Below are 23,718 nucleotides of genomic sequence, written 5' to 3'. Positions count from 1 at the left end.
ATGTCAGCTTCAATATTTCCAGGGCAGCTTACTCATCTAAAACAATACAACAAACAATCAAACTACATTAACATGAGACAGCAGATAAAAGCTGCATTGAAAGCAGGAATCAGCTGTTATTAGGAGGATTAGAAATATAATACATAAATAAATTTAAAAGTCTGAATAGAGTATAAGGCCGTGGAAAATAAAAGATCTGCCTAACACTGATATCAAAGAAAGTGCCACGTGATCCTCCCCAGGGCATTCCACAGGTGGGGTGCTACCACCGAGAAGACCTTCTCTGAAGTTACCTCCTACTTCACCTCAGAAAGTGGGGGCATCCTCAGGAGGCCTCCAGAGATTATTTCAGTATATGAAATAGTTCATGTTGCTGTAGATGATCTTTCCGTTACCCAGGTGTCAAGCTATCCTTTCCATTATTCCTGATGAAGTATTAGGAGAAATGGGAAAGCTTGCATGCTCCTACCTGTATCTAGGTGTCTTTTGCAAAGGATATAATTTCGCCCATTACCTGTTTCCTGTCTGTTATCCTTTCAAACCAGCACAGCAACCAACATGTATTGAACAACCTTTGCTGAAATTGGACGGAATTGTTCTAATTCCTTACATTTTGTGATAGTGGTGGGAATTTATGGGAGGGGACAAACACATCCCTGCTTCCTGGTTAATACAAAAGGATGTGGCATTGCTCAAAATAGCTCTGTTCCTTTGAATTCTTTACTCCATTGGCTCCTGATTCTGATTCAGCACCACACTAGGATGTTGGCACTCTAGATTCCTAATGTATCTCTCCCACTATCTCTTTTTTGTCCCACAGCCTGTGACTGTGACCCAGTGGGCTCTTTGGATGGTGGTGTGTGTGACAGTCATACGGATGTGATGCTGGGCATGATTGCCGGTCAATGCCGCTGCAAAGATAATGTCAAAGGCATGCGTTGTGACAGCTGCAAAGAGGCCTTTTATGGACTGAGCCGCAATGACCCTCTTGGGTGCCAGCGTTAGTATTGGTGACTGTCTGGGGTGACCTTGTGGGTGCAAGTGTGGAATCAAGCAATGGGCATGTGGGTAAGGACTTGGGTGTGAGTGATTCCAATGCAAAATCTTAGGGCAAGGACAGATGATAAATTCACAGAGTAGTGGGGCCAGTTTGGAAGTTCCTCACTCTGCGCAGTACAAATGTGTCTTTCTCTCTCCAGAGTGAGCCTCTGGGGAAAAAATAGTTTGAAAGATTTGCAGCCAAAAATAAGGCTATGCATGGTGCTGATGGGTGCTGATTGGCACATGTCTGTGATGTCACCAGTACCAACACAATCCACATTCATGGAGATGGTTTGTAATGTGTGAACTTTAAAAAAGCACTGAATGCGAACTTAAAGCATGGGGAGAGGGACAAGGCTGACCTAATGTTCTGCTTGATAGAATGTATGCCTGATATGTAGATTGTTTATCTGGGGGAACCTGGGCTCATTACATCAGTATATATTATATCTTTCCTTATCCATAAAGGCATGTTCACTGCAGCACACCATAACACCCACCTGGAACATGGAGAGTGCTCTGTGAAAAGGCAGGTAGCTTTTCCCACAGGTCACCCTCATACCTTTGTAGGAAAGAGGCTATAGCTCAGTGGTAGAGCACCTGTTTTGCATATAGAAAGTCCCAGGTGCAGTCACTGGCATCTTCATCTAGAAGGATATTTGCTGCCATAAGACATTTATTCACTACCACAAGAGATAGTGATGGCCACCAACTCCAATGGTTTTAAAAGGGGATTAGACAAATTCATGGAAGATAATGCTTTCAATGGCTACTAGTCATGATCGCTATATATTATCTCCAGTGTCAGAGCCAGTACAAGCTTTTCTACATGAGGCATTTGTTGTGCGCTTGTCACAATTGTTTATGGGTTCTTTAGACAACATCATGACCCTCCAGTTTCACTTCTGTTATAAACAGCCCTTTCCATTAGTTTTTTTAGAGCAGGGGAAATGGGGTATTATTTTGGATGGCAAAAGAAAGCCCATTTTGCTCTTGTGTATTTGTGTTCATGCTATTCCAATATACCACAGTGCTACCTAGAGGTTATGTAGTGGAAAAACAAGAAAGAAAACACTCTTCAAGTGGTGCTTGGATCTCAATTAAGCAACGAAACCAAAAGTAGATGTAGCAGATTAACAGCCTCATGTAGAAAAGGTGTCTGTGTATGCCAGTTGCTAGGGAATATGAGCGGGAGGCTGCTGCTATTGCACTCCTGCCCTGCTTTTGGGCTTCCCGTGGGCATCTGGTTGGCCAGTATGTGAACAGAATGCAAGACTAGATAGGCTTTTGGTCTGATCCAGCAGGGCTTTTCTCATTTTCTTATGATCAGGTAGCTGGTGATTTCAAAGGCTCAAGGCCCTGGAAACCTCCTGCCAGCCAGAATAGACAATACTGGGCTAGATGAGCAAATAGTCTGGAATAGGACAGCTTCCTTTGTTTCTAAACCAGCGAGAGAAACTGCACACTGTGCTGGTCTCATGCTGTTCTTTGTAGTCAAGTGGAACAGACTGAAATATCCCTGTCATCTGGACTTCAGAGACCAGAAGTGCTGAAACAGTGTTCCAAAATCCCAAAATTAAAGCCACTTTTACTCCTTATGAATTTCCAGTGTGTGTTTGGTTTTTTAAGTGTCTTGTCTTTGCAGTTATATAGAAGAGTTTGAGTGAGCAAGTTAACTAAAACAGAAGGGACTGTTAAGTGCCCTGTCTCGGATGGCAAATGTCAGGGTATTATTAAAGAACAGCAAATTGTCAGTTCTTTAGCTTAGATTATATTTTACTACTATGGAGAGCACAGTTTGTATTTTCAGCTTCAGGCACCAAAATGTTTTGAATCTGAATAGCGTATCTAGCAGTTGGTTGAGGGCATTTCTTTACTTACAGTTTCCACTCTTTGCCATGCATCCCAGTTTCTGATCCTCTGTCTGTATGCACATTACTTAAGTACTGTATGCACATTACGTAAGTAATGTTCCCTGAGTTCCAGCCTTCTTTCCCCAGGTGAAACAACTGGAATGACAAATTTAAGCTTCTTAAAAAATTATCCCTTTGAAGGAAAGCAAGACACGCACATTCAGGAAACATGACTTAATGTAATTGATTCCATCAGCAGAATCTGGGTTTTGTGGTTGCAGAAATTGGATGAAGCAGAGGGTGGGGTGGGGATTTGCCTCCAGTTCTGGCACCTTTGAACCTGCTGGGCTGGGTCAGGAGATAAGATGCTACAGCATTGTGCCAGGTACAGCTGGATAGAAACTAGGGTCAGGCCCAAGGAAAGTGCTGGTGTGTGTTCTCAGCTTGCAGGTGTGACCCTCGTGGGATCATCGCAGGTGGCAGCCCCTGCGACCACATCAGTGGTGACTGCTACTGCAAGCGTTTTGTTACTGGGCGATACTGCAACCAGTGTTTGGTGAGTGAATGCTATATCATTAGCAGTGTTATATCTGAGCCAGGGCTCTCAGGGTTGAAGTGCTTGGACTTTCTGGTTTGCAGGGATGATGTCATCCGCCTCCCCCTTAGACTCCCCTGTTCCCTCTGAGCTTAGCTGCGCTCCTCACAGCAGTTGTGGGGAAGTGGATTTTCCCAGCAACAATATTGTTGCGAGCTATCCCTGTTATAATGCAAAGTATGTTGGGGTGGCTTGGCCTTGAATGGGCAGTTAAGACTTATGAGCGTTACAAAAGACCTGCTCCTGGTGGAGATGAGAACTGCTAGAACTGGTTTGTTGATGTGCATCAACACAGCTGCCCGCGTTTGTGAACTCTCCTTGGGAGTGTCGCTATGGGTGCTGTCATGATGAGCACCCTCACTTCCAAATTTTCCACTTCACCACTGACCATCTGAATATGTGTTGGGCCTGCTCTGGGCCTGCTCCCTAACTGGTGTAATGGTCCTTCTCCTCCTCAGCCTGAATATTGGGGTTTGAGCTATGACATGACTGGCTGCCGAAGCTGTGCTTGTGATTTTGGAGGTGCCTACAGCAACAGGTAGGAATGCAGTGGGTATAGGTGGGAGGGAGGGAGGGAATGATGCTATGTAGCTGGCGGTGGGGCAGGGGGTGGGAGGGAGTCCAAGGATGGCCAACTCCTCTATTCTGTTCTCAGGGGCCACTTTGTTGACAGGGGTCCTGGGGAAGGAACTGTATGGTCCTGCATAAACTGACTCTGTTGCTAGTCAGGCTCCATAACAAACCTGACACCATCAAGTGGTAAGCAGTTCACAGCTATTGTGCACGTGCGCGCAAGCACAGCATTGCATATGAATCTGGAACATAACTGAAAAGGCTGCTTATTGTGCTTTTGCAGTGACAAGAACATTTAAGCCTTTTAAAATTAAAAGCGATTGTGTAATTTATCAGCTACTTGCTATACTTGTGCATTACTATAATTATGACTTCGTTATGGCCTAAGGTTTACTCTGGACAAATATTTCTTCATTCATTGATTCATTCATATCAAAATGTACGAAACTGAAAAAGGAGACTTAATACTAATGTGTGTAGTACTTCAATTTCTTACAGCCTGGAGACATTTTTCTTTTTCTAATGAATGAAACAGTAGACAAAATGTTCACTGTATCCTAAGTAACGTTTGGTAGGACTACCAGGAGCCAAACAAAAGTGTCCTGGGAGCTGGAGTTGCTCCCTGTGCCACCAGTTGTCCACCCTGGACTAGCAAAGGAGGCAGTGGCCTTCACATTCTGCCTCTGCTAATCAGTGGCTTAAGATCCTGTGATACGTGAAGTGCTGCTATCCACAGGAAGCCCTCACTCAGCCCCACCAGGGATCTCTGAGCTTGGCTTCTCTGTGTGCTATTGGAAGGGAACTCGCTTTTTTCTCTGGCTACTAAGGGTCCGGCTTCTTTACTGATACCTTAGCAAACAATCTAATATGCCACTTTGGTAACTGGGTATTTATGGCATGCAGCTAACATGCTATGGGAATGCCGGGGTCCTTTGGTGGCATAGGATTGCTAAGTGTGCTGCCATATAAAACAGTCCATCTGGGACATAGGATCTGGCACTTATCTAAGCCATTCTCTGGGGGTGTTCGGACAGTCACAGGTAGAAGAAGCCATTGTGGCTTCTCCTCTCACCCCTGTGTTCTGTGCGTGTGAGTGCAACTTGTATAATTACCCACGATGCAGCGTGGGTTGCTATGTCATCCAAACCTGGCGTGAAGCCTGGCGGTGGTGGCTTCTCACCGACCCCACAACCCCTACTGCAAGTCAAGGGTGGGTAAGAAGCTACCCCTGCCACACCATGGCAAGCCACACTGCATCGCGGGTAATTATGCAAATCACAGTTGCGCAGCACACATAGGCGAGGGGAGAAGCCTCAATGGCTTCTTTTACCCCCATGATCGTCCAGACCCATCCTCTGTGTCTACCACAGGGCGTGCTTGGCAATAGTAGAACTTACAGCATCACGTATCCTCGGTTTCCCCTTGCCCTCGGCACCTACTAGCTATTGCTTGTTTGGGTGGGAAAACCAACCAAGTGATGAGAGGAAGCTCCAGAAAAATGCATCTTGCTTGACTCAGCATGGTGTGTTGGCTGCACCCAGTTCTGTCTGGAGTTGGCGTGGGCTGCATCGTGTTGCTCCTGCGGACAGGCTCAGCTGAGCCAAACTGTCCTGTTGGCAAGCATGCTAAACAGGCGGGCTCACATCCTTTTTTTACAAGCTCTCTGTTCCAACAGGCGGTGCGCTGGTCATACCAGGAGGATTGCCAGGCCTCTTCAAAAAGCCCACCAAGGTTCTTCCTTGTTTCTCAGTGTTGCACCTGCTCCTTTCTCTGCTGCTCTCAGTCCATGCTGTTCCTTCTGAACTTCATGTTCCTTCATGATAACTGCCACTAGCCTGGTTCCTTCACAATCACTGACCCTGATCAAAAGCGCCATGCTAGACATAATATAAGCACGCAGTTGAGTGATGTCGAGTGTGCACCCTCCCCTCTTTTTTTGCCAATCCATCGCTCAGGGATTTAGCTGCTATGAGTCTATTTTGCCATCGTGCTCTTTGTCTCCAGGTGCTCTGTGGATGATGGGCAGTGCCCCTGCCGGCCCCACCTCATGGGGCGTCAGTGTGATGACGTGCAGCCTGGGTTTTTCTGTATGCCCCTGGACTACTATATGTATGAAGCAGAGCATGCCACAGGCCTTGCACCAACCCATCAGGGGCTGCCGGTGAGTGCACCAGTGAGGGAGACAGGCTTGGGGAGAGAGAACATGACATTCTGGGCTATATGCAGAGGGGTCTCTGTCTAGAAAGCCCTCCTTGCAACTTGAATAAGGGACAAAGAGAAGGTATCTGTGTTACTTGTGGGGTTTGTCTAAGCCTCTAAGGGATTTGTGGACAGGGGCTTCTTATTCCCTCGAGGGCACTCACAGCTGGATGGGAAGGAGCTGAGAGTTACCGAGTCCAGCCTAGTGGCCTATATTAGGATCTTGCATATCCCAACACACATTCAGTCCCTTCTGCATATTAACACACCCCATCCAAATCATAATGTCTATATATGAAGAGGATGAGCAAAGAGGCACATCACAGACAGTAGAAGTGTCTTCAGGCAAGCAGGTGTTTAACGAAACAACCAGATGATTCAAGCCGCTGAGGCAGACCACAAAACTGTTGGGGAATCCCATTGCCTCCCTCTCTGCCCGTGCAGTCTCAGTGCCTGTCAGAGCCCTTAGGATGTTGGATGGCTGAGGAGGGAGGAGTGTGAGGCACAGCTGTCAGTAACAAGAAGCAACTGACAGTGCAATAAATAAATACGTTTCCTCTCCCTCGTAGGGTGCCTTGAGGCCTGAGGCCCTGGTGGACTGTGTGGAATATTACAACGGGGTCCAGAATGGGCGCAAAGTGAGGCTGCGACGCCAGCACAGCACGATAAGACTCTTACAGCAACGAGGAGCATTCCGGAGAGCCCGGCAGCTTCAGCAAAAGGTGGCTGAGAGTGGGAGCTGGGGAGAAAGTAGTGTGGAAGAGAGAGGTTGCTGGGAAAGAATAAGGGTGGGGAGGCCATGGTGGATGGGTCACTGCTGGATTGCCCAGAGCTTAATGAGCGACTGCATGGCCAGCCCAAGACACGTTGCTGCTTGAGGTGAAGGCACAGGACGAGATGGCACCCCCCAACCCCAGCCCACGTTCCTTGTGCTGAGCTGACTGGACTGGCAGATGAATCTTACTTCAACACTGCTGACGACACAGTATCCTCCATCACACCTGAAGGGAGCAGGCGAGTTTAGGGGGCATAGAGCAGGCTGTGTGGTGCACATAATTTGCACGCCTTGCCGCCACTCCATGCCCCTCAGCATCTGCTACCGGAAATGACTGTTTCATGCTGCCTAATGGTAGGGCTGGCACTGCTACTGTGGGCTGCTCAGACAGTATTGGGTTTTGGCTTTTATTAAGAGTTTTGGCTTTTATTAAGCCAAAAGATAAAAGAATAATTTAAATGCATTGTGCTTGACCCTTTCAATTTAAAGGCATCTTGAGATTTGCAGTCCATGTTTTTATGATAAGCACTCAGGCATTTTGCAGTTTGTCAGAAACATCCTGCAGTAGCTCAACGATGTTGTGCAGGAGAACCACCTAAGCAGGCTGCTTCGGATTGCAACTCAAGTTGCCAAAAATACTCAGTCTGCCTCTAGGGGTGCCAGACAGGCAATAGTAGAAACACAGGAGGGGATGTATGGCCATGGCTTTGCTAACACCATGTTTTCACCCACAGCCTGATGTGGAAGTAATCCAGCGCAAGCACACAGGTCACATGATTACGTGGACTGGTCCAGGCTTTGCCCGCGTACGGGATGGGGCTGGCTTATCCTTCCACATTGACAACGTTCCCTACCCCATGGAGTATGACATCTTGTTACGCTATGAGCCTGAGGTGCGTGGAAGGAGCTGGAGGGGGCATGGTGGGTGCTTGTTATGTGCGGGGCTCTGACATTATCTTGAATGTGTATGTGTGTAGATACCGGAAATGAGCCATTTTAGAATAGCTGCCTTTGGGAACCACGAGCAGTGGCAGAAAGTGTTGTTGGGAGAGCAAGAATACATTATTATTAATTATAATAATAATTCATATAGTATGTTATGTGCTCTAAGTGCTTCATGATCTTGTAGTCCTTCCCACATATGTGTGAGGTAGGTCAGTGTTATTACCCCCATACTACAGACAGAGGGCTGACACTAAGGGATACATTTGAAGTGGGGACTTCTCAACTCAAAGCTCATGCTCTTAATCACAGTGCTACATTAGCTCTTTTTAGAACTGCAGATTTATTTATTTAATATTTCAGTTATATCCCACCTTTTTTCATCTTGCAAGGAACCCAAGGCGGCTTACGTAGTCCTCCTCCTCTCTGTTTTATCCTCATTACAACCCTGCAGGTTAGACTGAGAGACAGTGACTGGCCCAAAGCCACCTAATGTGCTTCATGGTCAAGTGGGGACTAGAACCCAGGTCTCACACTCTTAATCACTATACCACATTGGTTCTCACAAGCACTGATACTGGTTAGAAGAGGTCTACTATTCCTACATACGATCTCTGGGGTGGGGGACAGGCACATCGTGTTATGATGTCTGTGCTTGTGCCTATGTTGGGTATGGGTGCTAGTTCCGTTTATATAGTTATTGGGTAACCACTCAGAACTGCCTTTAGGGTGGGGACTCAAAATCCCCACTCAGGATCCTTTATCCTGAGTATAAATGTATTAAGGGCAATTCACATAACAGCAACAACAACTCTGCATGCTCCCCTGGCCCCCTCCAGTCTGGAGTGCCCCAACCACATGGCAAAGGTGTTCCGAGCACACACAGCAATGTTTCATGCTGCTACGAAACTTCTGAATAGAGGCTGGGCACATGCCTGTGAATTCATTTGGTCTCTTGTTCAATTCCTGACATCTCAGGATAAAGGATCTTGAGTGGTGTAGCTACATCTGCTACTGGGATCTGAGAAAGCCACTCTCATGTGGCGTAAATGCTACGATGGAGCAAAGGTCTGGCATGGGTTATATAACTCCTTGTATCTTATGTATGTCTTGGGGCACGCAAACTTGCCATTTCAGTGCATGTCTGTCAACATGGGATTCTAACAATGTTAGATACTGTGAAAACAGAACTTGAGGCCTTGTTTATTTCCCACCAACAAATGAAGTTTGGAGATAGGGTCTTTTCTGCAGCAGCATGGTCGTTAAGGCATTCCCTCCCAAAGCAGGTGAGACTAGCTCCATCCTTGATGGTGTTTAGGCAGGCATTGAAAACATTTTTATTCTGCTTTGATTTTAGTGGTTTTTAACTCTGTTCTTTTCTAATTTTAGGCCTCTGGTTTTAATTGTATTATTGCTGAATTATTCTGTTATGTAAGCCACTGTGGGGGCCTTTATTAGGGCTGACGATACTAAAGTGTTTTGAATGAATGAAGGAATGAATGAACGAACGAACGTATCTTTGTGACCTTGGTAGAACAAGAGGTGAGAGTTGGAGGGTGTGGAAGAGGGCTACACTAGGGAAAACATAAGCCAAACTTTCTCTAGCCTTTTGGCTTATATAATGTCCACTGATGGCTCCTTGCAAAGCAAACGTTTCTTTAGTTCAGGCTATTTCTGATGCTATCTATTTTGTGGGCCTGATGGGGATTATTTACCCCAAGACTGCTGCTTTAAACCTGCCGTGTCTTCTCCTCAGTCCACAGAGGATTGGGAAGCTGTTGTCAGTGTCAGCTCACAGGCTTTACCCATGAGCCCACGCTGCGGCAATGTGCTACCCTCAGAGCAGATGTACCGGGAGAGTCTGCCACATAGTACCAGGTGAGAATGAGAGGAGGAAATCTAACTGACATAGGGGAGGGAGCTGCAGAGGTCCCATATAATGTCAGTGGGAGAGTTTCATTGGCATCATATGGCTTGCACCTTTCTCTTTAATTTCATTTCAAATTGTTTACCAGACTGGATTTTTCTCTTTGGAGTCTGCTATTGTCAGTTTTTCATTACAGGTCTCATATCACTAATAACTAGTTTCAAGTTGTTGGATTATAAATGTGTGATTGACAGTACAAAACAAGGTTGGCCTATTTCTGCATTCTCCACAGTCATTATTTCTCAAAACAGGAGCCGGGGCCAGAAGTTCATTTTGCTGCACGGCTTGGCCCCTCCTTGGAATTAATGGCCAGATAAAACTGCTCATGCAAGTGTGTGTGTTTGTTGTGGGGAGGCAGATGTGGCTCTTAAGCCACCAGTTGGCTATTCATGGTATAAAATATGTATCTGTTAGCAGGCTTATATGCAGTTTTAGCAATAGGTTTTTATCCTGTGAGCCTGTGAAAGGAGCACATTCACAGTATTCTTCTGCACATCCATGATATCTGAAAAACCCATTACAAAACACTTTTCAGGATAAAAACAAGTATTATTCAGTATAAAAACAAAATAGAAGTATAAAACCTTATGCAACAAGCCCCAATTTCCATGTTCCAATTGCTGCAGTCTGTGTTTTGGCACAATTGACAAATAGGTGATCTTTCTGTCATCCAAGTATTTGCTGTTGGATTTACTAAGTATTTATCATAATTAAGTGGAGTGCTCATGGTATTTTTGTGGTTAGGAAGTTGCTGGTATTTTGGTTTGGCTAAGGGCCCTTTTCACATGCTGGTGGATTTTGGTCCTGCAATTTGCAAAGGGAATGGCATAATTCACTCTTCCCTTCTGTAATTTCATTCCAAACTACTTAACACACAGGAGGCTTTTTCCTTTTTAGTCTGCTATTGTCTGCCTAGATTATTACATGGTTCATGTCATTAATAACCAGTTTCATTCAGATAAATATAGCATTTAGTATTGGGGGTGGGGGGGAAGAATCTCACCATTTTATGTAGGATTTCCTTTTCTCTAGCTTTTCAATATCTCTGCTTTCCTATTTAGTTTTGTCACTTTATTATTTCTCCTAGGTCTGAAGTTTTGAGAGGTACACCCTTCACATGTCTCTCTCAGGGTTACAGTTGCCCTGGGGAAGGTGGAGGGAGATACGCTGTCCTTGCACCAGTGGGACGGGAGCTGTCTCTTATGCATGTCCTACCCAGGAGGGGGAAAACAGACAACTAAAAAAAATACAAAAATGGGGTTAAAACAGTAGGCATACACTTTGGATCTGAACAGACTTTTTTTTTAGCAGACCATTTTGCTTCATGAATCTTTGGTTGGATGCGATATAGATGTCTTCACTTCAGGTTGTGCCTCCATCTCTGGGAAAAACTGGTTTTACTCAACCCAATTTCCCTCCCCCACCCCACACTCCTGTGGCTATTTGGGTAACTCTTAATGGAGTGCAGAAGATGGCTGTACTACAGACAGTTCCCATGACATCTCTTATGAGCCAGTGTGGTGTAGTGATTAGAGTGCTGTACTAGGATCAGAGAGACCCAGGTTAAAATCTCCACTCAGATTCCAAAGCTGAGACTGGTTCACACATCATGCTATGCCGTAGTGGGTTGTCACCATGGGTGGTTGCAGGGTAGCTTAGCATGATGTTTGAACCTGACACAGCTTTTCGATTGTGTGTGTTGTTTTCACAAACAAGCTATCCTGAGAACCCACAGTTTGTAGTAGGGTTGTTTAGGGTGGCTTGTTCTCAGGGTGGTTTGTCATGATGTCCAAACCGAGCAGAGTCGCTTCAGCACGGGTTGTTTAAAATGGTGAGAGAGCCTCGGGAAAGAGCGACAAAAAACCCTGCTGGCAGATTCTCGCAATCTCAGTAATGATATTCCTTCTCTATTACATCTTGAAAGGACACTAGTCAATTTACTCCTCTACTTCATCACCTCCCTAGACAAAAATAATGAACAATTTCTTTTTATCCACCTACATTTCAAGCACTTCTCTTTGAAGTTTACTCTGCCTTTTCAAAAACAGATTGAATGTCTTCTTGGGGTTTGTAGAAAATGGAGCAGACAACAAACATTTCCCCTGCAGAAGTTCTGGTTTGATGTTTTAAATAGTTGCAGTTCTATTTATCACTAGCAGGCAAGCAAGCAAACAAAAATCAGCTCTTTTTGTTCCATTTAAAACATGATCTATGCAAAATCCCTTTGCCTCTAAGGCAGGGCAACATAATAGCCTGTCTCATCTCTGCAGCAAAAGATCCCCCCTCTTACATCTATTAATGGTGGATGCTTATTGTTACATCCTGGCGAAGAGGTAGGTTCAGGTAGAAATTTTACTTTAGACTCATGGAAGAAGCAGATACAGTTGTTAAAAAACAACAACACCTTGTCAGTGATTGCTGGAGAACTGCATGCACAAGTAGTTATCTCACTAAGTAACTAACTCTATAACACATAACTAAATCCTGAGCCTATAAACAACGGATTAGTCTCTCTCTCCATCTATATTCTCCTTCTCTTTCTCACTATTCTGAGAAATAGTAGTAGACTCCTTCTTTCACCGACCCTGCCTCTCTTAACTCCCTCTCCTGGCCTTGGAATGCTCCTGTCACTCTTGAGCAGCTCCATTCCAAAGGGCTGCTAGCACATGCCACTATTCTGCTACTGGCTTTGAACTAGTCACTTGTATGGCTGTTCCACATTAATGTGGTAGCCAGGGCTTGTGAACATCTAGATAAGCTGGGACATGTCCTAGGAAGGGTCATTGCAGCCTTTTTGCTTCTTCTTATTTTGTCTGTTCTGATGGAGATTTCTACGACGGGTAAAGGGTTACGTAGGCCAAAGGAAGCTAATTAAGCTTACAAAGCAATTAAACAAAGTTGTCTTGGTTACTGTGTGGAGAAGGCTTAATGGCCCGCAGTCCCAGCAGCAGGCATATGGGAGTGACTGAGAGTTGATGGGCATGTTTTGCCAGGTTGGGGGAGGAATGCAGCCTGCTTGTGAAGAGCAATGTAGTGCCCCAGCACCTAGCAGAGTCAGTCTGCTAGCCTCTTTCCTAGTCTTTCCTGCATGCCATGTGAAGTGGAGGTGCTGAGGGTTCAAGGCTAAATGGGCATAGTGGGGTTTGGCTTGTAGGCAATAGTCTCTAGTTTTAAAAAAAGCCTGCCGGTAGGCAACAATGTCAGGTGACCTGGGAGTATCATTCACATGTCTGGCAGACACCCCCTCCCCCCGGTATGTATCTTGGGTATGGTCAGCTCTTTCTGCTGGTCGATCATGTATACAGGACCATGTGGAATGGGGTTCAGGTGGGAGCAAGGCACATCCCACTTCACATGACATGTATGTTGGATCAGAAAATTGCTTGGCAGGCTGATTGCTAGCATTGCTCTTCACAAGTTAGCTGCATTCCTTCCCCAAGTCAATCAACTCTCCAAATCTGTAGACACCTGCACTTTATCAGCTGGGTTCCTTGACCCTCTTACACCTGTTCTCACCATAGTGTGCTCTCTGTCTTCCCTGCCTTCAAGTGGAGTCCTCACCCTGTCTCCTCCCCACAGATACGTACTTCTGCCACGGCCTTTCTGCTTTGAGCCCAGGAACTATTATGAGATCACTGTGCGGTTTCAGAGGGCAGGTGTGGCACAACGCCATCCTGCAGCCTTCATCCTCATTGACTCGGTGAGAACCTGCTATGTGCTGAAGGAAGCATTATGCTCTTCTTTCAGCCTGGTATTATTTCCTCTTAGATCCTGGTGGGAGGCCTCAGCCTTAGTTCTTATCCCAACCAGGCCAATTTTTTTCCTGATGTGTCTCCCTCCTTCCCACAGCTGGTTCTTTTACCGCGTGTGAAAGAGCTGCCTGGTCTCCACGGTAATGATCCAGCAGCTGTGGAGCGTTGGGAGGCCCTGGAGCGCTACACATGCCTGGAGGCATTCCGCATGGCCACCATGCCTGACCTGGCTGAGACCTGTGCCCGCCTGCTGTGCAGCATCTCTGCCCTGATGCATGATGGGGCTTTGCGTGAGTGAGGGGCCAAGCATGGGTCGGGAGTGGAGCTATATGAAAGGGTATATGGATTCAGGTGGAAGAGTGAGGCAAGGAGATCTGGCCTTCTTGAGCTGGGTAGTGTAGTGTAGAAATGTTTTAAATACATAAAATAAATAATAGTGGGCAGGGATAATGCTTAGAGCCAGGCCTGTGAAAATTAAGTAAGCCTACATGTTGGAGAAGGAGCTGCCTGGAATCAGGAAGCAGAGGGCTGGTTTTGGAGAGGAGGATTCCCTAGGCTGAGGTCATCTAGATATAAGGAGAAGATGTTGTGGGACCATTGGATAGGGAATCGAGAATTTTGTGGTAAACATTTTTTTCTGAATTTTGCAACCAGAAATTTAAAACCTGCAACTGGATTTATGGCACCACAATGATCTCCAGAACTTTAGCATAAATGTCAAAAATATTTTTAGGTGTTTGTCTGCACAGCCATGAGGGCCAGAAACATGCTCATTTTAAAGACAACCAAAAGCTGAGATTCTGAGGATATAGGGGCAGCTGCCTGATTTATGTTGTAAAACATATTCTGCACTATTTTTCTATTTTGTTAACACTTGTAGTCTAAACAAATACACTTACTTACTGCATTTTACTTTGTGATTGCATGTAGGCATATTTGCAGACTTCCTTGCTCATCAGTCAGCTCTAGAGAGGGAGTTGATGTGGCTAGCTTCCATTCAGTGTGCTGGGGAGACATTTCCACACCCCTTAACCTGTGAGACAAAGCTCCCAAGTTTGGTCTGGCCTTATTTGCAATGGGGTGGGAGGGGAGTGCCTCTTGTGTTCTTCCTTCATAGCTACTTCCCACACTGGGGGCGTCCAAGACGAGGCTGGGCAGCTGTCTGTTGGGGACACTCTGACCTGGATTCCTGCCCTGAGCAGGGGGCTAGAGTTGATGGCCTTGTAGGCCCCTTCCAGCCCTACTATTCTGTGATTCTGTGATCCTATGATAACCACTGGCAATGCTGTTTCTTCTGTCCTTAGCCTGCCAATGTGACCCCCAGGGCTCCACCAGCAGTGTCTGCCACAAACTGGGAGGGCAGTGTCAGTGTAAACCCAATGTGATGGGTCAGCGCTGTGACCAGTGTGTCCCTGGCACTTATGGATTCGGACCATACGGCTGCAGTCGTGAGTAACCAAGGCAGGGCCTGCATGTACTATCTGCCCCATGTTCACTTCTGTCTTTTCCTTAGCTGTGTATTAGGCCTGCTTCTTTCAGACAGCAGATGAGGTAATAAACCTGTGCCTGGATTTGCCACAGCTGTGGGCTCCTTGTGAAGAAAAGTGGGATATAAATCAAATCAAATAATAATAAACAATAATCCTGATCCTGAGAACAGCCAAGACTCTGACCCAGAGTGGGAGAAATGGCTGGATTGGAAGAGACCCAGGCCCTAATATCAAGCCTGAGTCTGTCAGCCATGAGCCTCTTGAGCCAAAGACTGCCAAACTGCCCCTCCCCAAGACACAGCACCCCCTGAGTTAGATCCCTTTTTGGTTCCAGCCCTGTTTACAACAGGGGCCTCATGTTCCTCAGTGCCTGCTTGCCAGCGCAGGCAATGCTCAGCCCTGCTCTGCAACATATGTAGCATAACAGTTAATGCACCCTTTCCTCAGTCATGTTGACAGCTCTGGAATTGTCCCCACAGCCTGTGCCTGCTCCCCTGAGAGCTCTGTCTCCAAAATCTGTGAACCAGTAAGTGGGCAGTGCCGGTGCCAGCATGGTACTGTGGGACGCCAGTGTGATCAGTGCCCACCAGGCCAGTGGGGCTTCCCAAGCTGCCGGCCTTGTCACTGCAATGGGCACTCGGAGGAATGTGACTTGCACACTGGAGCCTGCCACCACTGCCGTGATTACACAGCTGGCCGCCACTGTGAGAGGTGGGTACATGGGACGCATGGAAATGTGGCAGGACACCCTGCTTAGGTGAGCCATCCAAGAAAAGTTGTCCCTAGCAGTTTTGATCAAGAAACATGAAATATTTCCCTTGATAAAGCGTTTTGTGGAACCATACCTATTTGTGCAGCTGTCTTTCTTGTTCAAAGGGATGAAGCCCCTCCTGCCCTACCTCTCCCAATCTACCTTAGATGCTCTGCCTTTCTTTATGTAAAGATGGTTTTTCTCAGTCATCGAACTACACATAATGTGTAGCTTGGTCCTCTGATACCAGTCTTCAAGGAAGAGAGTAGAACTGGGACTGTAGGCTGCTTTTAGGAGGAAACGGAGATTGCACAAGAAGCTTATTTGGAGAGGTACTATCAGTGAGGAGGGAAGGAGGAGGAAGAGTTAGGGAGGGAGTATACTGTGAGGGGCTTGTGCTGTGGAATGGATTAACAGATGATGCCTGGAACCTAATAAGGCCTACACTGGGGCAAAACTAGCTATGAAGAGGGACCAGGAAGAGGAAGTGACGATTTCCTCTCAATGCCTGTATTCTCCTTTTACCTCTATCACAGGTGCTTGGATGGTTACTATGGAGACCCAGTCTTGGGCTCAGGGCAACAATGCCGGCCTTGCCCTTGTCCTGGATACCCAGGGTCTCGGCACTATCATGGCATCTCTTGTCATGCTGATAGGGAGACCAACCAGATTGTTTGCTTGTGTGCTCCAGGCTATACAGGTAAAGTATATTGCAAGGCAAGGGGTAGTGGTCACCAGGTGGGTCTTATTTCAGGTATTTAAGTCCAAATGTTGTGGGATATTCCACCCTCTGAAAGTCTGTCCTCTAGTACCCTCCACAGACTTCTGCCGTGCTCTCACTATAGCAACCTGCACAACTTGTGACTTGCCACACCAAATCTACCCACTGGCCATGTATTGTATTCCACAAGATGCTTCACATTCTCCATCGTTTTGTGGTCCTAAGAAGGTGAAAAAAAACGGGATAGTACTTGAGTCCCTGGTAGGCTTTAATATACGTGGCTGGTTGTGAGGCAAGTTGTGAGGCCTGTTCTATTACTATACATGCACACAAACACACACACCACCAAGCCCCTGAACCCAACTACTAGTACAGGGGTCCTCTACCTGTGCCCTCGGTGGGCACATTTGAAATTTTGAGAGAGTGTCATGGGTGCTCACAAAATGGCTGCTGTGGGGGAGGAGCTTGCCCATTCATAGATTGGTTGCCACAGTGGACATGACCAGTCACAAAACACTCATTTCCCAGAAGGCAACTGGTATGACTAAAAGAAAAGTAACTTGCCCAAGAACCTAAGTATATGGCAGAGGTGGAGGCTGAGCTCCAAAACACAAAAACACTCTCTTGAACCCAAATAAAGATTGTGCTGGAGGGCAGCACTTTGTTTTGTAACAAGCCAGCATCCCAGTTAAAAAGAAATAGGAGGGAGAGGGAGCCTGGGAGGCACCACAATAGATGTCTGTGGGCAAATTGGTGCCAATGAGACTCCAGTACTAGTACAATATTCCTTCTTGCCTTGAACTCTAGGATCCACATAGTCCAGTTCTTCCCACCTCGCCCCTCCTTCCAGCTACTCTTTGCCAGAAATTAAATAGTATTCATTGATTGTGAAGTGGTAAGGAAGACGAAGGAAGGGATTCCCAGTTTCCTGATCCACAAGACCACTGTTTACTGAACTGAAAGTGTATTTGAAAACTTCTTGATAAGTTTTGGAGAGGATGGTTCAACAGAGTTCCTGTTCCCATCAGGCCATGTAGATAGGAGACAGGGAAAGGGCAATTGCTGAGCAACTGTATGATGTACCTGGTTCTACATCCCACTGATAATTTCCCATGTCTTTGAAGGGCCACGTTGTGCCCGCTGCTCACCTGGCTATTTTGGAGCACCTGAACAAGAGGGTGGAGCCTGCCGCCCCTGCCAGTGCAACAACAACATTGACACCAGTGACCCTGAGGCCTGTGATCCACACAGTGGTCAGTGTCTACACTGCCTTTATCACACTGGCGGACCACGCTGTGCTGAATGCCAGCCCGGTTACTATGGCAACGCCTTCCAGCGGAGCTGCCGACGTGAGTGGGGTGGCTGGGCCTGGATTGTGGTGACTGAGAGGAATTTATGCTTTGGGAATGAGAAATGGTGTTTCGCTGGCTTCATTGTGGCTGTGAGACCATGAGGCCTAGAGGCAGAAAGATGCGGTTGGCTTGGGTATGTGAGCTGCCTATTATTTTGAGTCACATCCCGTTTATATCAGAATGAGCAGACACGGGGGTGGGGGGAAATGAGCAATTTTTGAGCTTGTTGAGGCTCTCTTTTTCCCGCCTTGATGCTTGTTTTGCCTCATTCGCAAATGTTTTTTTTTTCTTTGAACAGGAAAATGTGTATTTTTGAACAGGAAAAGTGCACAGTTTTCCAAGTACATATCCAAGCACATACTCCTCCCCCCCTTAATCAAAGTCTGAAAATATGTCCTTTTTGAAAAAGGTGTATTTTAAAGTGCACATTTTAAAGTTTCTTTTTGTGAATGTGAACGCAAACTTGAGAATGTGTGAGTTTTTCCTGACAAAGGAGTTTGCATTTGCATTTGGGGTTCCGAGTGGGACATTTTTGTCCATTTTTCAAACGTGAAGAAAATTCTCATACATCTCTAGACACAGTATGATGGGAATCTGTTGGTACCAGATAGGCTGTTTTGCTGCAGAGCTGTTAAGGGCCCAATTGCCATGTTAATGAGGACTGTTGTTGCTGTGAGGAAGAGACCAAGAAGGGGGACCTGCAAGAACAGCCCACTCCTATGTGGGAGGCACTTCCAAAGGGAATCTGGTGCTGTTGGCATGAAATACATTTTTAGGCAATAAGGCCCCAAAATAAAGAGAACGTTTATAAAGAGAAAGTTGCTAGGGATCAAGTGTGTCTGGAAGTCATACTTTGTCCTTGATACTGTGCCCCAGACTTCAGATCTCAGGGGTGGTTGTGATTATAAAGCACTCTGATATGGTTTGCACTGAAGAGAAACTCTGCACATACTCAGATGCACCCTATTTATTATTATTTCACAGGTTACTAGGCTTTCAAATTGAAGCAAGGTTTAAAAAATTATTTCCTTCTGTGAGTTCAGTTCAAAGTAAATGTACCAAAACAGAATGGAAACATCCTTATTTTTAAGACTTAGCAAAGATCCTGTTAGTACTACACTTGTTGGGGGTGGGGACAGTAAAGGGGTGGTGGTGGATGGATTACCTGGAGTTGATCTTAGCTGATTGCTCTTCTGGGCCAGGCAAACCATAAAAGAGACGGGAATGGCTGTGAAATAGGTGCATATATCATGATGGCCATTTGAATTTCTATTGGCAGGATATCTGGCTAACCATTTGTCTTTTTAAAAACAAGTTGCCTTGAGTAAAAAAAACGAATAAGAGCTGACTAATAAAGCTAAGCAATGCTGGGTTAATTAAAATTGTGTGTCTTGAAAGTTTATTTTCTGAAAGGACTGGTTTCCTACTTGGGAGCTCTTGGAGCATTCTGAGGGTTGGGCAGGAGACTGTTCTCTGCAAGAAGGGCTGTGATGCTGGCAGGAGGGTATCCTTTGCTTCCCTGTCCTAGACGATGCTTTGCTCTTTCCCCCAGGCTGCACTTGTAATGAGCAAGGCACTCTGCCCACACACTGCTCTGAAGGCATCTGCCACTGTGATCGAACTACGGGAAATTGCCCTTGCCGTGCCAATGTGGTGGACAAGAACTGCGACAGATGCGCCAATGACTTCTGGGGCTTTGGCAGCGATTTGGGGTGTCAGCCATGTAGCTGTGATCCTGCCCATTCATTACGGTCAGACTGCAACATGGTAAGTGACCAAGCACTTGAGAGGGTCGCCCAAAGAGGGGAGGTCGGGCCAGCACCTGAGATCTCGCTGCGTTGGCATCAGAATAGGCACCAGCATTCCAGCCACACCAGTGTCCCTATTCTAACTGGCACCTTTTGCTCCACTCAGTTCACAGGGCAGTGTCACTGCCAACCAGGCTTTGGAGGACGTGTTTGCTCCCACTGCCAAGAAGATCACTGGGGTGACCCAGGACAGGAGTGCCTAGGTGAGTAAGAGTGCATAATGCAAGCAAGCATCTTCCATCCCACACAATGTGTACATTGGTGCATGTGGACATGCATATAGCTCTCAAACACAGAAGAGGTTGGGGGACTATTCTCTTGCAAATGGCCTCGCTCCTGTTCCACACTCTAATTCCTACTGACCATGTCCTACACTTGCACCTTGACTCACATACTAAACATTTAAAACCCTAGGTTTTGAATCCAAGGGGCCCTCAGCCATTTACTGTAGTAGGCCAGGGGCCCTGAACTAATTAAGAGGGAGGGGGATTCCTCAATTAAACAGAAATTATTTGGAACATACTAGGCTTTCCAGATTGGACCAGGATTCTCCCTGGAGCAGACGATGATCTCCTAAATGTGTGTGGGCATGTTTTAAAAATGCTTAGTTCATGGGTGTGGCTTGATGGGATCGGGGGAGGGTCTTTCATAAACTGGTCTACTCCTCCCCACTGCACTAGTGCTGTATCCTGGCACATTAGAGCACAGGGGCTTGCTCATTTTTCTTTGATGCAAAGAAGATTATAAAGGTGTGCAGAATGTTGATTCATTCAAAAGAACTGGCAGAATCCCAACAGACACATTTTGTACTGTACCACTTTTCTTCAGTGGAATATTTTATGCCAAATGTAACTACCTGTGAAGGAAAAGCATTCAGACACACCTTCCCGAGATCCAGAAGATGCATGCAGCTTCTTTTGCATCAGGCTTTGGTGGCCTTGCCTTCTGTTTGGCTTCACATATACATAAGACAGCAAGCACATCTGACCTGGAAACCTTTAAAGTGCACAGGGAGTACCACCTGACCCATTCTGGCTTATTGGTATCAAAAAGGCTTCCTCGCAGGTGTTCCTTGAGGGAAGAGCTGTAGCTCACTGGTAGAGCACATTCTTTGCATAGGTAACGAGCCGGGTACCGCAGGGCTCAGTCCTGGGCCCAGTGTGCTTCAACATTTTTATTAATGACTTGGAGGAGGAGGTGCAGGGAATGCTGATCATATTTGCAGATGACACAAAATTGGGCGGGATAGCTAATACTTTGGAAGACAGAAACAAAATTCAAAGTGATTTGGATAGACTGGAGCACTGGGCAGAAAACAACAGAATGACATTTAATAGGGATAAATGCCAAGTTCTGCACCTAGGAAAAAGAAACCGAATGCATAGTTACAAGATGAGAGCCAGTGTGGTGTAGTGGCAAGAGTGTTGGACTAGGAGCTGGGAGATCTGGGTTCTAGTCCCCACTTGGCCATGGAAGCTCACTGGGTGACTTTGGGCCAGTCACAGACTCTCAGCCCAACCCACCTCACAGGGTTGTTGTTGTGAGGATAAAATGGAGAGGAGGAGGATAATGTAAGCCGCCTTGGGTTCCTTGCAAGGGAAAAAAGGCGGGGTATAAATGCAATAAATAAAATAAATAATAATAAAGATGGGGGATATGTGGCTCAACAACACTACAAGCGAGAAGGATCTTGGAATTCTTGTTCTTGTAGATCACAAGCTGAATATGTGATCACCACAATGTGATGTGGCTGCAAAAAAGGCAAATGCTCTTTTGGGCTGCATTCATAGAAGCATAGCTTCCGGATCCCAGGAAGTACTAGTTCCCCTCTACTCAGCACTGGTTAGGCCTCATCTGGAGTACCGTGTCCAGTTCTGGGCACCACACTTGAAGAAGGATGCAGACAAACTGGAGAGGGTTCAGAGGAGGGCAACAAAGATGATCAGGGGACTGGAAACAAAGCCCTATGAAGAGAGACTGAAAGAACTGGGCATGTTTAGCCTTGAGAAGACTGAGGGGAGATATGATCACGCTCTTCAAGTCTTTGAAAGGTTGTCACAGAGAGGAAGGCCAGGATCTCTTCTCGATCATCCCAGAGTGCCGGACACGGAATAATGGGCTCAAGTTACAAGAAGCCAGATTCCGGCTGAACATCAGGAGAAACTTCCTGACTGTTAGAGCAATACGACAATGGAACCAATTACCTGGGGAGGCGGTGGGCTCTCCCACACTGGAGGCATCCAAGACGAGGCTGGACAGCCATCTGTCAGGGATGCTCTGACTTGGATTCCTGCATTGAGCAGGGGGTTGGACTCGATGGTCTTGTAGGCCCCTTCCAACCCTACTATTCTATGATTCTGTGAAAAAATCCCAGGCTCCGTCCCTGACATCTCTAAGTTGGGTAGGGAAAAACCCCTGCCTGAAACCCTGGAGAGCTGCTGCCAGTCAGAGTAGACAGTACAGAGCTAAATGGACCACTGGTCCGACTCAGTGTAAGGCAGATTTCCTCTATGTGGGTGGCCTGCCCACAGTTCCCTGTTGGCCAGAGCTGGATAGTACAGCATGGGCAGAATCCCTCTGCCTGGCACCACTCAAATCACCAGTTCAAGATCCATTGCATGCTCCGTTTCAGCCAATGCCTCGCTTTAGCACTTGCTCACACATCTTTCACTTCTCTCCTAATGGTGGTTGGCTCAATATTGTCGGCCCTAAAGAAATCCACCCCCCCCCCCCATTCACCAGAGGGCAATTGTGCAAGTTGATCTGTCTTTGCAAATAATTTATGGGATCACCTATACTTTTGCCAGCCCTTTCCACTGGGTGATCAGAACCTTTATTATATTAAACCTGACCCAGCCTGACCTCTGCCTTTGCACCCTACAGCTTGCGAATGTGACCCAACAGGGTCTGAGAGCCTGCAGTGTGACCGTGTCACTGGACGCTGCCCATGCCGGGGCGGCTTTATGGGGCAACGCTGCGACCAGTGCCGGCGTGGCTTCCAGAAGAACTTTCCCCGTTGTCCTCCCTGCCATCCTTGCTTCGGCCAATGGGACGCAGTGCTGGAGCAACTCTGGGACCAACTGCGACGGCTGCAGGATGCAGTGCAGGCCCTGAAGGAAGGCGGCCCCATACCTGAAGCCAGCAGCGGCCGCATGCGCAAGCTGGAGAATAGCCTGAGTCACGCAGAGCAGCTTCTCGGTGACGGGAGTAGTCCAGGCACCTCCCTACTGCACCAGCTCAGCACCTCTCTGGCAGATATCAGGTAGGGAGAGATGGAATACACCAGGATGCTGGTGGGTAGAACTGGAGGCAGAAGCAGGGTGTTACGCTCCTGTGCTCCAGTCCTGAGAGAACTTGCAGGGGCTTCAGGACTTACTCAGGGCATTTCTACACCAGCCTAAACTGCATTTGAAACGGGGCTTTCTGCTTCCGATTTAAATGCAGGATCACAACGACTCCCTTTTTCATGTGCTTCCCTTCCCCCCTCCCCTTCCCCCTCCTTCTCCCCGTATCTGAGTTTTCCATTATCTTTCATTGATCTCGCTCCTCTTCTTGTCGCTTTTCCTCTTTTCACGGAGGAAACTGAAGCGGAACACAAGGGGGGGGTAATTTGATAGCTCATTATCTGCGATCTATTTAAAAATGGAACAAAGGGCATTTAGTCCAGGACGGTCATGGCAGGGTCACTGGGTGTTTCTTTTATAGAAGGGTTATTTACACTGTGCTCAGGATGAAGGCCTACAACCATCCTTGTCTCCTCTCAGCTGCCCAGCAGATCTTCATCTGCAAGACAAGAGCCTCTCTCCCTTTGTCTAATATTCAGCCTTCCCCCAGGTTCATTTCCTCCTACCCCCTCAGGCCCTGTAGGACAAAGGTTACCAGTTTAAGAGTCAGAGTTTTTGGGGGGACATCCTCAGTCCATTTGTACTCAGCACCACT

General features: G+C 46.8%; 1 protein-coding gene across 1 annotated transcript in view; it reads left to right on the top strand.

The window, feature by feature from the left end:
• The window catches only part of LOC146355093 (laminin subunit beta-2-like), a 58,806-nt gene that overhangs the window by 18,455 nt on the left and 16,633 nt on the right, over window positions 1-23,718 (top strand). Inside the window, exons 10-25 of the mRNA XM_084840655.1 lie at window positions 821-1,000; window positions 3,338-3,450; window positions 3,948-4,027; window positions 6,067-6,223; window positions 6,831-6,983; window positions 7,771-7,929; window positions 9,735-9,856; window positions 13,485-13,605; window positions 13,755-13,947; window positions 14,962-15,105; window positions 15,627-15,858; window positions 16,435-16,598; window positions 17,744-17,968; window positions 19,524-19,738; window positions 19,886-19,982; window positions 22,663-23,041. Of these exons, the coding sequence (XP_084696781.1) occupies window positions 821-1,000; window positions 3,338-3,450; window positions 3,948-4,027; window positions 6,067-6,223; window positions 6,831-6,983; window positions 7,771-7,929; window positions 9,735-9,856; window positions 13,485-13,605; window positions 13,755-13,947; window positions 14,962-15,105; window positions 15,627-15,858; window positions 16,435-16,598; window positions 17,744-17,968; window positions 19,524-19,738; window positions 19,886-19,982; window positions 22,663-23,041 (2,734 nt within the window). The remainder of the gene's footprint in view (window positions 1-820; window positions 1,001-3,337; window positions 3,451-3,947; window positions 4,028-6,066; window positions 6,224-6,830; window positions 6,984-7,770; window positions 7,930-9,734; window positions 9,857-13,484; window positions 13,606-13,754; window positions 13,948-14,961; window positions 15,106-15,626; window positions 15,859-16,434; window positions 16,599-17,743; window positions 17,969-19,523; window positions 19,739-19,885; window positions 19,983-22,662; window positions 23,042-23,718) is intronic.

The sequence above is a fragment of the Heloderma suspectum genome, chromosome 2, assembly GCF_057233095.1.
Source record: "Heloderma suspectum isolate Gila_16-S chromosome 2, 16-S_ref, whole genome shotgun sequence".
Taxonomy (NCBI): Eukaryota; Metazoa; Chordata; class Lepidosauria; order Squamata; family Helodermatidae; genus Heloderma; species Heloderma suspectum.
This window is presented reverse-complemented; position numbering and strand designations above follow the sequence as displayed.